The 11,470-nt window shown below is 40.5% G+C and overlaps 2 protein-coding genes across 2 annotated transcripts in view; both read right to left on the bottom strand.

Moving 5' to 3' along the window:
* The window catches only part of LOC115299488 (caspase-6-like), a 1,597-nt gene extending 858 nt beyond the window's left edge, over positions 1-739 (bottom strand). The window contains exon 1 of the mRNA XM_029948858.1: positions 271-739. Coding sequence (XP_029804718.1) covers positions 271-699 — 429 coding nt within the window. The 5' untranslated portion in view covers positions 700-739. The remainder of the gene's footprint in view (positions 1-270) is intronic.
* COL24A1 (collagen type XXIV alpha 1 chain) overlaps positions 1-6,353 on the bottom strand; it is a 475,258-nt gene extending 468,905 nt beyond the window's left edge. The window contains exon 1 of the mRNA XM_029948854.1: positions 6,293-6,353. The gene's annotated coding sequence lies outside the window, so the exon portion shown is untranslated. The remainder of the gene's footprint in view (positions 1-6,292) is intronic.
* Between the last annotated feature and the right edge of the window lie 5,117 nt (positions 6,354-11,470).

Raw genomic sequence — 11,470 nt, 5'->3', positions numbered from 1 at the left:
GAGAATAACAACCTTCTACAACAGAGTAACACATGAGAAAGTCCGCTCCCGCAGGCAGCGTGGAGACAGAGGCGGCATCCACCTGGGTGATGTTGACGTCCAGCCTGTCGTGATGATCCACGACATCCAGGGGAACGACCGGCACATCATGCTGGTCTCCCCGACACGCCTGAATAATAAATATCTTGGGTTTTCCAACTAGGCTCTGACATTTGTCTCCTTTGAACAAGCCAAAGTCTGAATTTCAATCTTGGTATCTTGTGCGTAAATGTGATTGCCTTCGCCATGACTCAGGAAAACACATAAAAAGCAGTCGGCATCTACATGGCTAGAAGATGATGCCGCATGGATTGTGCGCAGGAGCTCTTCGGCTTTCAGGTCATCAAAGCATTTCACTTCAAATCCCAGCTCTGAAAACCTGCGTTTAAGATTGTCTCGATCCGCGCTGGTGCCCCGCCTTTCTGGCAGAGTTAAGCGCCAGGAGAACCTCTCGTGATTGAAGATTAAAGCGAGTCCTCTCCTTTTGTGGTCCATTTTGTACTTTTCTGCCGGATCAAATGTTTCACTCTTATAGAAGGCATCTGTTTCCGTCATGTTTTCCTTCTCACCTGCAGGGCAAGCCCCGAGGAGCCCCGGCGCCGAAGTCATAGTGTCCCAGACCGCAGCGCCAACGCCCGGGCAAGACACTGCTTCCTGCATCCAGGCAGTAGGTGAATTTTATGGTATGTAAATAAGGTCTCAACAACACTGTTTAAAGAAAGAGTAATGGTAAATTGTTCTATAGTTCTTAGCTATTTTAATAAAACTGAAATCTTCTGAGGTTCTTCCCATTTACAGAGCACTAAACACGTGTCAGGTATCCTTAACAGTTTTATGAAAATTGTTTTTTTTAATTATCATAATTACTCTCTAAGGTCAAAATTATTTTCCCATTATATGTATGAGAAAACAGCCACAGAGAAATTAAACAAAAATCCAGGGCCGTTCAGCTAGTAATCAAATCTAGTGCAGGGATTTGAACCCGTATTTGTCTGGTAGCAAGGCTCAGGCTATGAATCCCTGCACCTTAGTATCTGCCTGCAGACTTAGCAAGTTAATTTTGGCTTTGTCTGATATGTGAAATAGACTACCTAGCTTCCCACAATTTCTCCCTTAAGTATCTTTATAGACATGTGAGTTTATGTTCCTCCTTCCTGCCTGGGTCACTCACTTTCATCAAGTACTGTGCTTCAGGGTTTTTTAATCTTCAGCTGTGTTTCAGCTGCTTTTTAATCTTCGATTGCATCAGGTAACTGCTGCAGTGCTTGACATCTTGGATCAACAAAGCAGAGGACTCCAGGCTATGAAGGGAAATTCTTAGTGCTTGGAAAAGCAAGTTTTCCATAGCTTAAGTTTTGCATTAACAGTAGGCCTTTTGAGTCCATTGAATCTGGCAACTCTTTGGAGAAGTATAAATTGATCACATAGTGCATATTATAAAAACCCATTTGTCTCTAAACGGTTTAACATGAGACACAGTTTATTCCACAGGTTAATTTCCTAAGTTAAATCCTTGTCTAAAGTCACAACACTAAGAAGAACCAGGCTTCATAAATGGATAGTGAACTTTTTCATTAATCACAAAAAAAACCAGCATAAAACTGAAAGGTTCACTGAGTAGATCTGAAATGTGGGAACAATTCGTAATTGAGGGCCTAATGTTCCATTTTTAAAAACTCTCTTTGAGGGATCATCAGACGAACTTAAAAATGCTCCACCACTGGCCATTTCCAAGTACAGATGCCAGTTTGACCACACATTTTAAACATGTGTCTGGAGAATTTTATGTAGCTCCTTTTACAAACTTAAAGAGAAATATATTTTCTGTTACCAAAGAAAATTGGTCTATTGGGAGGATTTAGAAATGGAAAAAATGTAGAAAATAATCCACAAGTAAATACTAGGGCAGTTTCTATTTGTACCTATGTCTGCACTGGTTGTAAGTTAGGCTCTTTTGAAGACTACACACATATGTTATGCATAAATGTATTTTGGGAGAAAGATAAGAAGAAAGAAGCTATAACCAGAGGATGGTATAAGAAATCTAACCCATTTTACTGCACAGTCATTGCTGAGGCATACTGTCAGCTAAGACCACCATGAGGTGCACCATGCCCCATAAAAAAGCATATCTATGGCCACTTAATGGGACAATAAGCCAATAAATCAACACATTGTTGCTGTACCACAATTGCAACCAGAGACTTATAGCTTCCATATTCAGACAGAAAAGGTACTTGCTCAATTTTGCTTCAATTATCTTTTACTCATTAAATTTAAATTTAACTTTTAAATTTAGCTTTATCAGATAATTCTTTAATTATCAGATGATTTCCCATTTATCTGTTTTTCCATTTATCTCTGTTTTTTACTTAAAGCTTATTATAACTGACTTTTGAACCCACGTATTTGTCTACATGTTCAAACCAAGTTCCCTGTTTCAGAGAATGGGAAGTTAAAAATAAACAAGCTCAACTGTTGTTAGAAAAATAGGGCACCTGAGTGGCTCAGTCGGTTAAGCATCCGGCTTCAGCTCCGGTCATGATCTCACGGTTCATGGGTTCGAGCCCCGCGTCGGGCTCTGTGCTGACAGCTAGCTCAGAGCCTGGAGCCTGCTTCAGATTCTGTCTCCCTCTCTCTCTGACCTTCCCCTGCTCACACTGTCTCTCTCTGTCTCTCAAAAATAAATAAAAAACATTTTAAAAAATTTTTTAAAAAGAAAGAAAATAAAAATAACCACTGAGACTGTGGACCAGAGGAATAGGAGTTGGTCCATGACTAAGACCACAGGTTGGCAGTGGCAAAGGACATTCAGCCTGCAGGCACAGGGCCATGCCCCCGGCACCCCAGCTCCTGCGCTAGCAGGGACAAGACTGAGACAGTGACCAGCTTGTCTGGCTAGCACTGTCTGATCCATTTGAAGGCAAACCTGGTGGGCACAGACCACAGGAGAAGAATTATGTTAGTGCCCACACTGCAAGAAAATTCTCTCTTACCTTAGACATGGTTCAGGCCAAGTGGAGTACAGGATAGGTCATAATATGGATCCAAGACAAGTGTGTTCACTCCTTACCAGCACCCCAGAGTCTCAAGATGCAGAGGGGCTAGTCCTGGGTCTCTTCTTCCAGGGTCAAAATAATATTGTATACACTGCAGTGTGTCTTCTTCACCATGATCTCTTAGGTGGGTTATGATTGTTAATACCCACATCTACAGATGATGTCTCTAGCTCTAGACAGGGCAATGGGACTGCTATAAAGTGTCTAGTGCATTATTGACAGAGCCAGGCTAGACCCCTGTCTTCCCACCCCCATTCTGATATTCCCTCTAGTGAAAAACACTGACTCTCTGAAATCAATACTGTAAGACAGGTTTACTGTTTCTTCATTTCAGTGTAGGTGTAGGAGGGAGACTAGACTTGTTAGGGTAACAAGAAGGACCCTGTTGTACCAGCAACATATAAAACCCAATTCTGGACAGATGGTTTTAGCATTTCCCCCTCATGTTCCTTCCCTGTTCTTTTTCTTGGTTGGTATCCTGCTCCATGTGTCCTAGGAGACCAACTGCCAATTGCCATTCTGGCTAAGGGGCTCCATGGTTTCCATTCAGAGGTAGGGGTTACAATTCCACACTTGAAATTTGGTTTGGATTGAACTTTGGATCACAATTCTCTTATTCAAATGGGGGAAAAAATCTTCTCCACAAAGGATATTTTAAGTTTCAAGTACAAAGAGAAAAAAGTGACAAGTCCAAATTATTATAAGTTATTTTTGGTGATGATCATCAGCATTTTTCCTCCAAAGATTATTGTTCTACACAGCACAGATTGACTACTGGAATGTCATCAGGAACTGCTCTTCTGGAAACTGTTGAAAATGTGATACAGACAAAAAGAAGACTTCACATTTCAGAACATCTGATGTACCTTTCCAAAATCCCTTCTAGAGAACAATCTTGTCCACCATCAGTCTCTTTAGTGAGATTTTTGTGTACAAAAGCCCCTTGGGAACATAAATAGTGATAAAATAAAGAAAATTTAAATTTTCTTGCTTGCATAATATTCACAGTTTGAAAAATGGTTTCCTATCTCTGACACATTTAAACCTCTTAAGTGGCTTCTATGTTGTTACATGTGAGAGGAGAGACTGAAAAGCACCTTGATGTCAGCTTCTCACCTAGTTATTAAGTGATGCAACTGGCTCAGAAGCATGAACTACATTCAGGCCATGTCAATGCTTTTCACAAACAATTCTTTAGAAAATAGGGGCACCTGGGTGGCTTAGCTGGTTAAATGTCAGACTTCGGTCAGGTCATGATCTCGTGGTTTGTGAGTTTGAGCCCCACATCAAGCTCTGTGCTGGCAGCTCAGAGCCTGGAGCCTGCTTCGGATTCTGTGTCTCCCTCTCTCTCTGCCCCTCCCCCACTTGCCTTCTGTCTTTCTCTGTCTCGAATAATAAACAGTAAAAAAACATTTACTTAAAAAAGAAATTAAAAGGACATTAGGGACACCTGGGTAGTTCAGCCAGTTAAGCATCTGACTCTTGATTTCAGTTCAGGTTGTGATCTCATGACTTGTGAGTTTGAGCCTCATGTAGAACTCCATGTGGACGGTGCAGAGCGTGCTTGAAATCCTCTCTCTCCCACTCTCTCTGCCCTCCCTTGCTTGTGCTCTCTCTTGAAATAAATGAATAAACATATTTTTAAAAGAGAAAAAGAAAATAAAAAGCCTCTATATGGTTATGTAGAATACTCAATGCCATTCCAATAAAGCTTTTGAATGTGCTCAGGGCTGCATTTGGTGCCACCTCTAAGGTGAAATGCAGATATTTCCCTTGTGCCACCACACCTGGGGTAGGCTCTGTGACTGCCAACTTACCACTCACTACAATGCAAAGGGACACCTATATGTCTGATCTTTCAACATGCCCCAGCCCAATGCTGAGGATGAGAAATGAATCAGAAATTAGGAACCAAAGTTGTCTGCCTCTTGCTTCTCTGAGTCCTGCTGTTGGGCCAATAGGGAGAGGAGCCGCCCTGACTGTACCCTGTGGCCCCTGAATTAGAGGCAGTTCCAGGCTCTCTTTCCTGCACAGCACTTTTCCCACCATTTTCTCATAGCATATCTCATGTTAGACTATGATCTGTTTTTATACTGTAATTCCCGACTATGCTGTGACCCTTTCTGAAGCCGAAACTGTTTGTCATCTAAACAACACAGCACCTGGCACAGAGGACAGGGTTAATGGACACTTATTGAATGAATGAGTGTGACCTAAGGAGGTCTGCCATATGAACGAAATCAGTGACTCATGGCACATCTGTGCTAAAGCAACCCCACGTGGCAGGGATCTGTCAGATGGCAGAGGTGTACTGGCTGCATCAACTGCCTAATCCATTTCTGGCCAGAAGTAAATGTTGTCCTAGAGTTAGAAAAATAATGCTCCTGTTCATTTTAACTTTTCTTTTTCATGTCACAGAGATTCTCTGTTTGTGGACACGGTGCTACCTTTCCATAAACTAGAGGGCAGGCACATATCCCTGTTCCAACACTGGGGATATGCTGGATCAAATCATTCACACCCTCTCACCTTTCCCCTGCTAACCAACGACATATTTCTAGGTTGACAAGCCTGCAGTCAAAGTGTAGTCTCGGGTCAGCATGCAAGAAAAGACTAAGCTGAAGGGAGAACCAGCTAAAACAGAGTCAAGGAAAGTGGAACACCTGTTACAGATTAGCACTGAACACAAAGGCCCTCACTCTATGATGACCAAAGATAAACTGGTGTTTGGTCTTTGATCTTTGAGCTCCAACTTGCTTCTCCAGTTTCTCACAAGTTGACAAACCTTAACCCTCAGAGCTACGAAGAGGTGGAAATGGGCTGCTTTCTGACTGTAGAGCCTTTCACCAGCACTTCTATAGATGATAGCATCGCTGCTTCCAAAACACATGATAAAGCACATGTTTTCTTAATTAACCCTCATGGAGGAAATTAACATAGCTATTAACGGTTCATTGTATAGGATTTTCAGTCAGACTGACCTTGGTTAGAATCCTGGCTTCCATTATGACCTTGGGCAAAGTTTAACCTCTTTGAGCCCCAGTTACCATCTGTAAAGAACAGATAATAATGGTAACTTTCTCAAGGGTTCTTAAGTTTAAATAAGGTAATGTACCTAAATTATTTGGCCAAGTGCCTGGCCTATGGAAAGTGCTTTAAAAAATAATTGTAAATGATATAAATATTATTCTTACCCTTTAGAAGACACGTTCTGCTTTCCCACCCCCAGAGAGCTGTTCTTATAGGCAAATGAAGGAAGACCTTCTGAATCAAATGCTTACTCTGCACCAGGACTCAAGGATGTTGGCTGAGAATCCTGAGAGTCTCTATTTAGTCACAACACCTGCTGACTTGATTCAGCCTATGTCAGGACGGCACAGGACCATGCCTGCAGTTTCTCCTTATCACGTAACTCTTTTCTCTAACCTTCTCTAGCTCATACTGCCCGGCCCTGGCCCCAGGGAAGACATGACACAGGTCATTGGAGCAAGATGTTTCATTAAGTTGGTCAGGAAGATAGCTTTTCTTAGAGAGACTTTTTTGGAGGAGGGAAAGAAATTCCTCCTTTCAAGTAAAATAGCTCTGACTGAAATCACTGGGCTATGCCAGCAACATCAGGGCATCGTTAAAAGAAAAGCCTTGACTAAGCAATGTTTATAATTTCAGAGTTGTTTGGAGTTTATGGTGTAATTTATGCCATGTGTTCTATCATTAACAGTTTTTAAGACCAACCTATTTTTTTTTTCATTCAACTGAGTACAAAACACCCACTTATGACACGGCATCTCCCATAATAAAGAAGACACACTCTTTCATTGAACTGGGAGGCTTCCTTTGTACACCATTATTTGTTGGGTAGCATTTCCCTTCAACTATCTAACTGGCTACAGACAATAAAAACAACTTAAAGAGCAAAGAGTTCAATTTCAAGGTCTACTTGCCCAGAATTTGTATTGTGAGCCATCTGTCATAGGGTAGTTGGTTTGCTGGTAGGAGACTGCCTTGATTCATGTTTAAGAACTGGAAACATCTCTGGGGCTGAGCAGAGCCTCAGAAGTATCTTTCAAGAATGCTTTGGGGGCAACAAGGCAGTGTTGCTTTATGTGGAGTGAAAGGGAGGCCACAGCTGTGAGGAGTTGAGCTCTGACTCCTATCATGTAGCTGCCAGAAGTACATTGTTGAGCGTACCACAACACAGACCCTTGAAAGGGCTCAGTTCCTTCTCAGAGGTCTGACTGTATGAAATATGGGCTGCATAGAATAGTCCCTAAGGAACACTGAACTAGTGGAACATCTAGTGCAGCTTTTTAAAAATATACCAACAAAACTGTTTGAAAATAAACAATTTAAAACTTTTGAAAATAAAACAAGACACACACACATATACACATGTACAACACACATACCAAACCTAACCTCTGCCTTGGTTTAGGTTTCACAGGAGAGGAATAAGACTTGATATACTACTTCTGCAAGATCAGTGAATATAGGATTATGTTTACAAGGTAGGGTTATAACGAAGGGAAGCTCTTTATCCCTGATTTATTTCTATGTTACTGCTTCCTACCCATGATCTTGGTCACTATCAGCAGCCCAAACACTTCATGCACTGACTCTCAGGCCTCCCCAGCTCATAAAGGAAATGAGGCATAATTAACATGGCTTTGGGAACCCTATGACATACACTGTGTTTGGGAGTATATGAAAGATGCAAGATAACAGACATCTGAATCACACATCCATCCTGAGTCATGTTTAGCGCCCTCCATCCAATTGGATGCTGAATTCTATCTGCCTCCTAGGAAATACATTAAATCTGACCCCTCTTGCCATCTTTGGAATTACTTCCCTGCCTCTTACCAGCAGTATTTGACAGGCTCTTCAATGAGATCCCTGACTTCCCTTTTGTCCTCTTCCATTCTGTTCTCAATACTGCCTCATAATGATCCAAAGCACAAATCCACTCTGGCCAACAAATTCCAATGTTCTGTCATTGACCACAGAAAAGAGTTCAAACTCCTTCTAAGAGGCTTTGATGGTCTGGGAATCTATCTGGGTTCTGTCACTGGCTGGTGTTTGCCCTTAATCTCTCTGAGCCTCTGCCTCTTCACCCATAAATGAGGATAATAATAGTACTGACCTCACAAGGTTGTCATAGGGGTTCAGTGAGATAAGATAAGTAAAAAGTCTTAGTGCCACATATAGAAGTGCTAAATGAAAGCTGTACCAACGCCCATAGCTCTCACCCCACAACCCTCATACTCAATAACTTGCAGTTCCTGAAATAGGCTATGACATTTCAAAGCTTGGCAACTTAGTGCCTGATATTTTTCATTAACTGATTTATTGATTATTTGTTCATCAGATATTTATTGAACAGCTACACATGTTTGTGGACTCAGCACAAACAATTTACTGAGTGCCAAAGACACAGCAATGAACAAGACAGGGTAGGTACTAACTTTCCTGAAAGTTTATATTCTAGAAGTGAAGACCCAGATAATAAAATTAAAAAGACTGATAATACTAAATGTTGGAGAGGATGTGGGAGCATTTGAAATTCTCAGACAATTGCCACTGGAAAGGTACATGGTTCAGACACTTTGGATAACAGTTTGGTAGCTTTTTATAAAGTTAAACAGGCACTTACCACATAGCCCTAAAATTCCACTATTAGGTTACTAAATAGAAAAAAGATAAAGCATATGTTCACACATGTAAAGATTTGTACATTAATTTACATTATGTTTATAGTAGCTGTATTCATAATAGTGCAAAACTGGAAACAATCCAAATGTCTATCAAAAGGAGAATGGATAGATTGTGGTACCCTACAAAAGAATATTATTCAGTAATACAAAGGGATGAATCAATTGATACATGTGTCAACATGGCCAAATCTTAAAAAATTATGTCGAGCCAAAAAAAAGTTAGATTATCAATAAATATATACTGTTTAATTCCATGAATCTATTCCAGACTAGGCAAAACTAATTTATAAGACTAGGAACCAGACAAGTAGTTACAAAAGGTCAACTCTGCAAGGGAGGGAGGGAGCAGAATGGACTACAAAAATGGAACTATTTGGAAGGATGAAAATATTCTATATCTTGACAGGGGTGATGGGTATGCATATTTTCACACTTTAAATGGGTATCTTTTTTAAATTTTTTAAATGTTTATTTATTTTTGAGAGAGAGAGAGAGCGTGCAAGCTGGGGAAAGGGTCAGAGAGAGAGGAAGACAGAGGATCCAAAGCAGGCTCTGCACTTTTAGTTCAGAGCCTGATGCGGGACTCAGACTCACAAACTGTGACATCATGAGGCTGAGTCAGACGCCTAATCGACTGAGCTACCCAGGCACCCAAAATAAGTACATTTTATTGGATTTAAATTATACTTCAAGAAAGTTGAATTTTTAAGAAAAAAATTAGCAAATGTTTATTACCTAAGAGACACTAAATACAAAGAAACCTATCACCCATGTGGAGTGCTAAATCACACAATTCAATCATTAAAGTTAAAATCATGAACTTAAATATTGCCTTATGCTTCAGGTGAGTATGTGTGGTATTTCAGTTTAAACTGAATACAACTCAGGTAGTTTGCAACATTCTCTAGTATTCCTGTATTCTGAAGTCATTTAATGGTTTCTTCTGTAATAAGCACTGTGCTAAATCTTAGGGAAACAGTGATAAAAGACATGGGTAAGACGTGGGTAAGCAGACAAGAAAAAAGATAATTACAATATAGTTATCATGAATGTTTTAATAGAGCTATATGCAGTGTGCTTTGGGGTTTGGGAAACCAGGTGGAAAAGTGCACATGTAAGCTTGAGGTGTCAAATGGAGATATTGAGTAAGAGTCTGAATGTAAAGATCTGGAGTTCTCTAGTTGCCAAAGAAACAAAGACTTGTGAATTATCAGCATGTGTGTGGTAGCTGAAGTCATGGAAATGGATGAGACCGCTGAGAGAGAGAGAGAGAGAGAGAGCAGAATGAGGAGAGAGGTGAGGACAGACATTTAAGGGTCAGGAGGAGAAGGAGGAAGTTTGAGAAGGAGTCATGTGCTGCCATGGAAACCAAGGCAGAAAGAGTTTCAAGCTGGAGGAGTATCCCCTGTGTAAAGTGCTGCAAAGAGATCAAGGAAGATAAAAATTTGACAACTGGTTAGATACAGTACAAGGTCAAGCTGTGGAGCAGAGGCCAGAATGAACGGTAAGGAATGGAAACAATGAATGCTAGAGCTGTGGAAAACAGACAAAAAGATTCAGAGAGGCCCATCATGGAGAAAGTTTTAATAAATGCTGGCGAGACTGAAGCCCAGAAAGGTGAATGGCTGCTACTCCTGATAGACTTGATTGTGGAATTCAGGCAACTGCAAATTTTACCTCTATCCTGGAGAATTCAGTTAGTAAAATTAATTCTAGTATGAAGTGAAAAATCTTAGCTTGGCATCCATTTTAGAGGCCATTTCTACAGCTGACTTTTTCTCCCATGATATAATGGCTACTATTATTGATCACCTCCATGTGCCTGGCACCAGACTTGTGCCTTCTGTAAATCTGGTCTTTGTGGCTTGTCTGCCTCTGGGTACTATGGTAAGCACAAACTCCAGGCACATTTAAAAAGATTCTTTGAAGTGAATGAAAGAGGCTGAAGTCAGAAGCCAAACACTCATTACAATATGCTGTTCTTAGAAGGTACTTTGATATAAAGGATTTTCATGCAGAAACCCACCTCCTTTGGGTGCTGCCCGCAAATGTGAGATATCACACCAGCCCAGCAATTCCCAGGGCCAAGCTAAGAGCTGTGATGAATTGCCCCTCGCCAGCATGAAATTGTCATAGAATGTTGCCTTTCTCGAAGGTGGCCATGAGGCTGCTTCCCCTTTGGTGGCACAACATGCAACACCAGAGAGTGAGCATTGACCTGGACAGTGAAATGTGGCTCAGTCTGATTGCATTTTAGATCCTAAAATAAAAGAGTAAATGTTCTACATGCTCTGCTATCAAGACCCTAATTCCAATATTTATCACCCCTGCTGGGTCTCAATTTCCAACTGTTAAATGAAAGGGCATTGAGTACCACCCTACATTTCTATATGGGTATTTCTAAGTGCCCTGTATATACCATCAAAATTCTATTTATACTTCATAATCACATACACTACTCAGTATAATTTATATGTGAAGATTGTTTACTTTGAAAAAAGAGAGCTAATAATTTTGACTATATCATACAGTTTAGAAAGTTTCCAATTGTCAGTAATCTAGTGTACTTTTAATTTAGTATAATACCACCTACCTTATTTCACATTTGTTCTTTCAATGTGGTTTAGTTAAAAATAAAACAAAATTTTCATTAGAAATGAT

The sequence above is a fragment of the Suricata suricatta genome, chromosome 8 (genome assembly GCF_006229205.1).
Source record: "Suricata suricatta isolate VVHF042 chromosome 8, meerkat_22Aug2017_6uvM2_HiC, whole genome shotgun sequence".
NCBI lineage: Eukaryota > Metazoa > Chordata > Mammalia > Carnivora > Herpestidae > Suricata > Suricata suricatta.
Note: the sequence above shows the minus strand (reverse complement) of the source record. Positions and strands in the feature narration are given on the sequence as shown.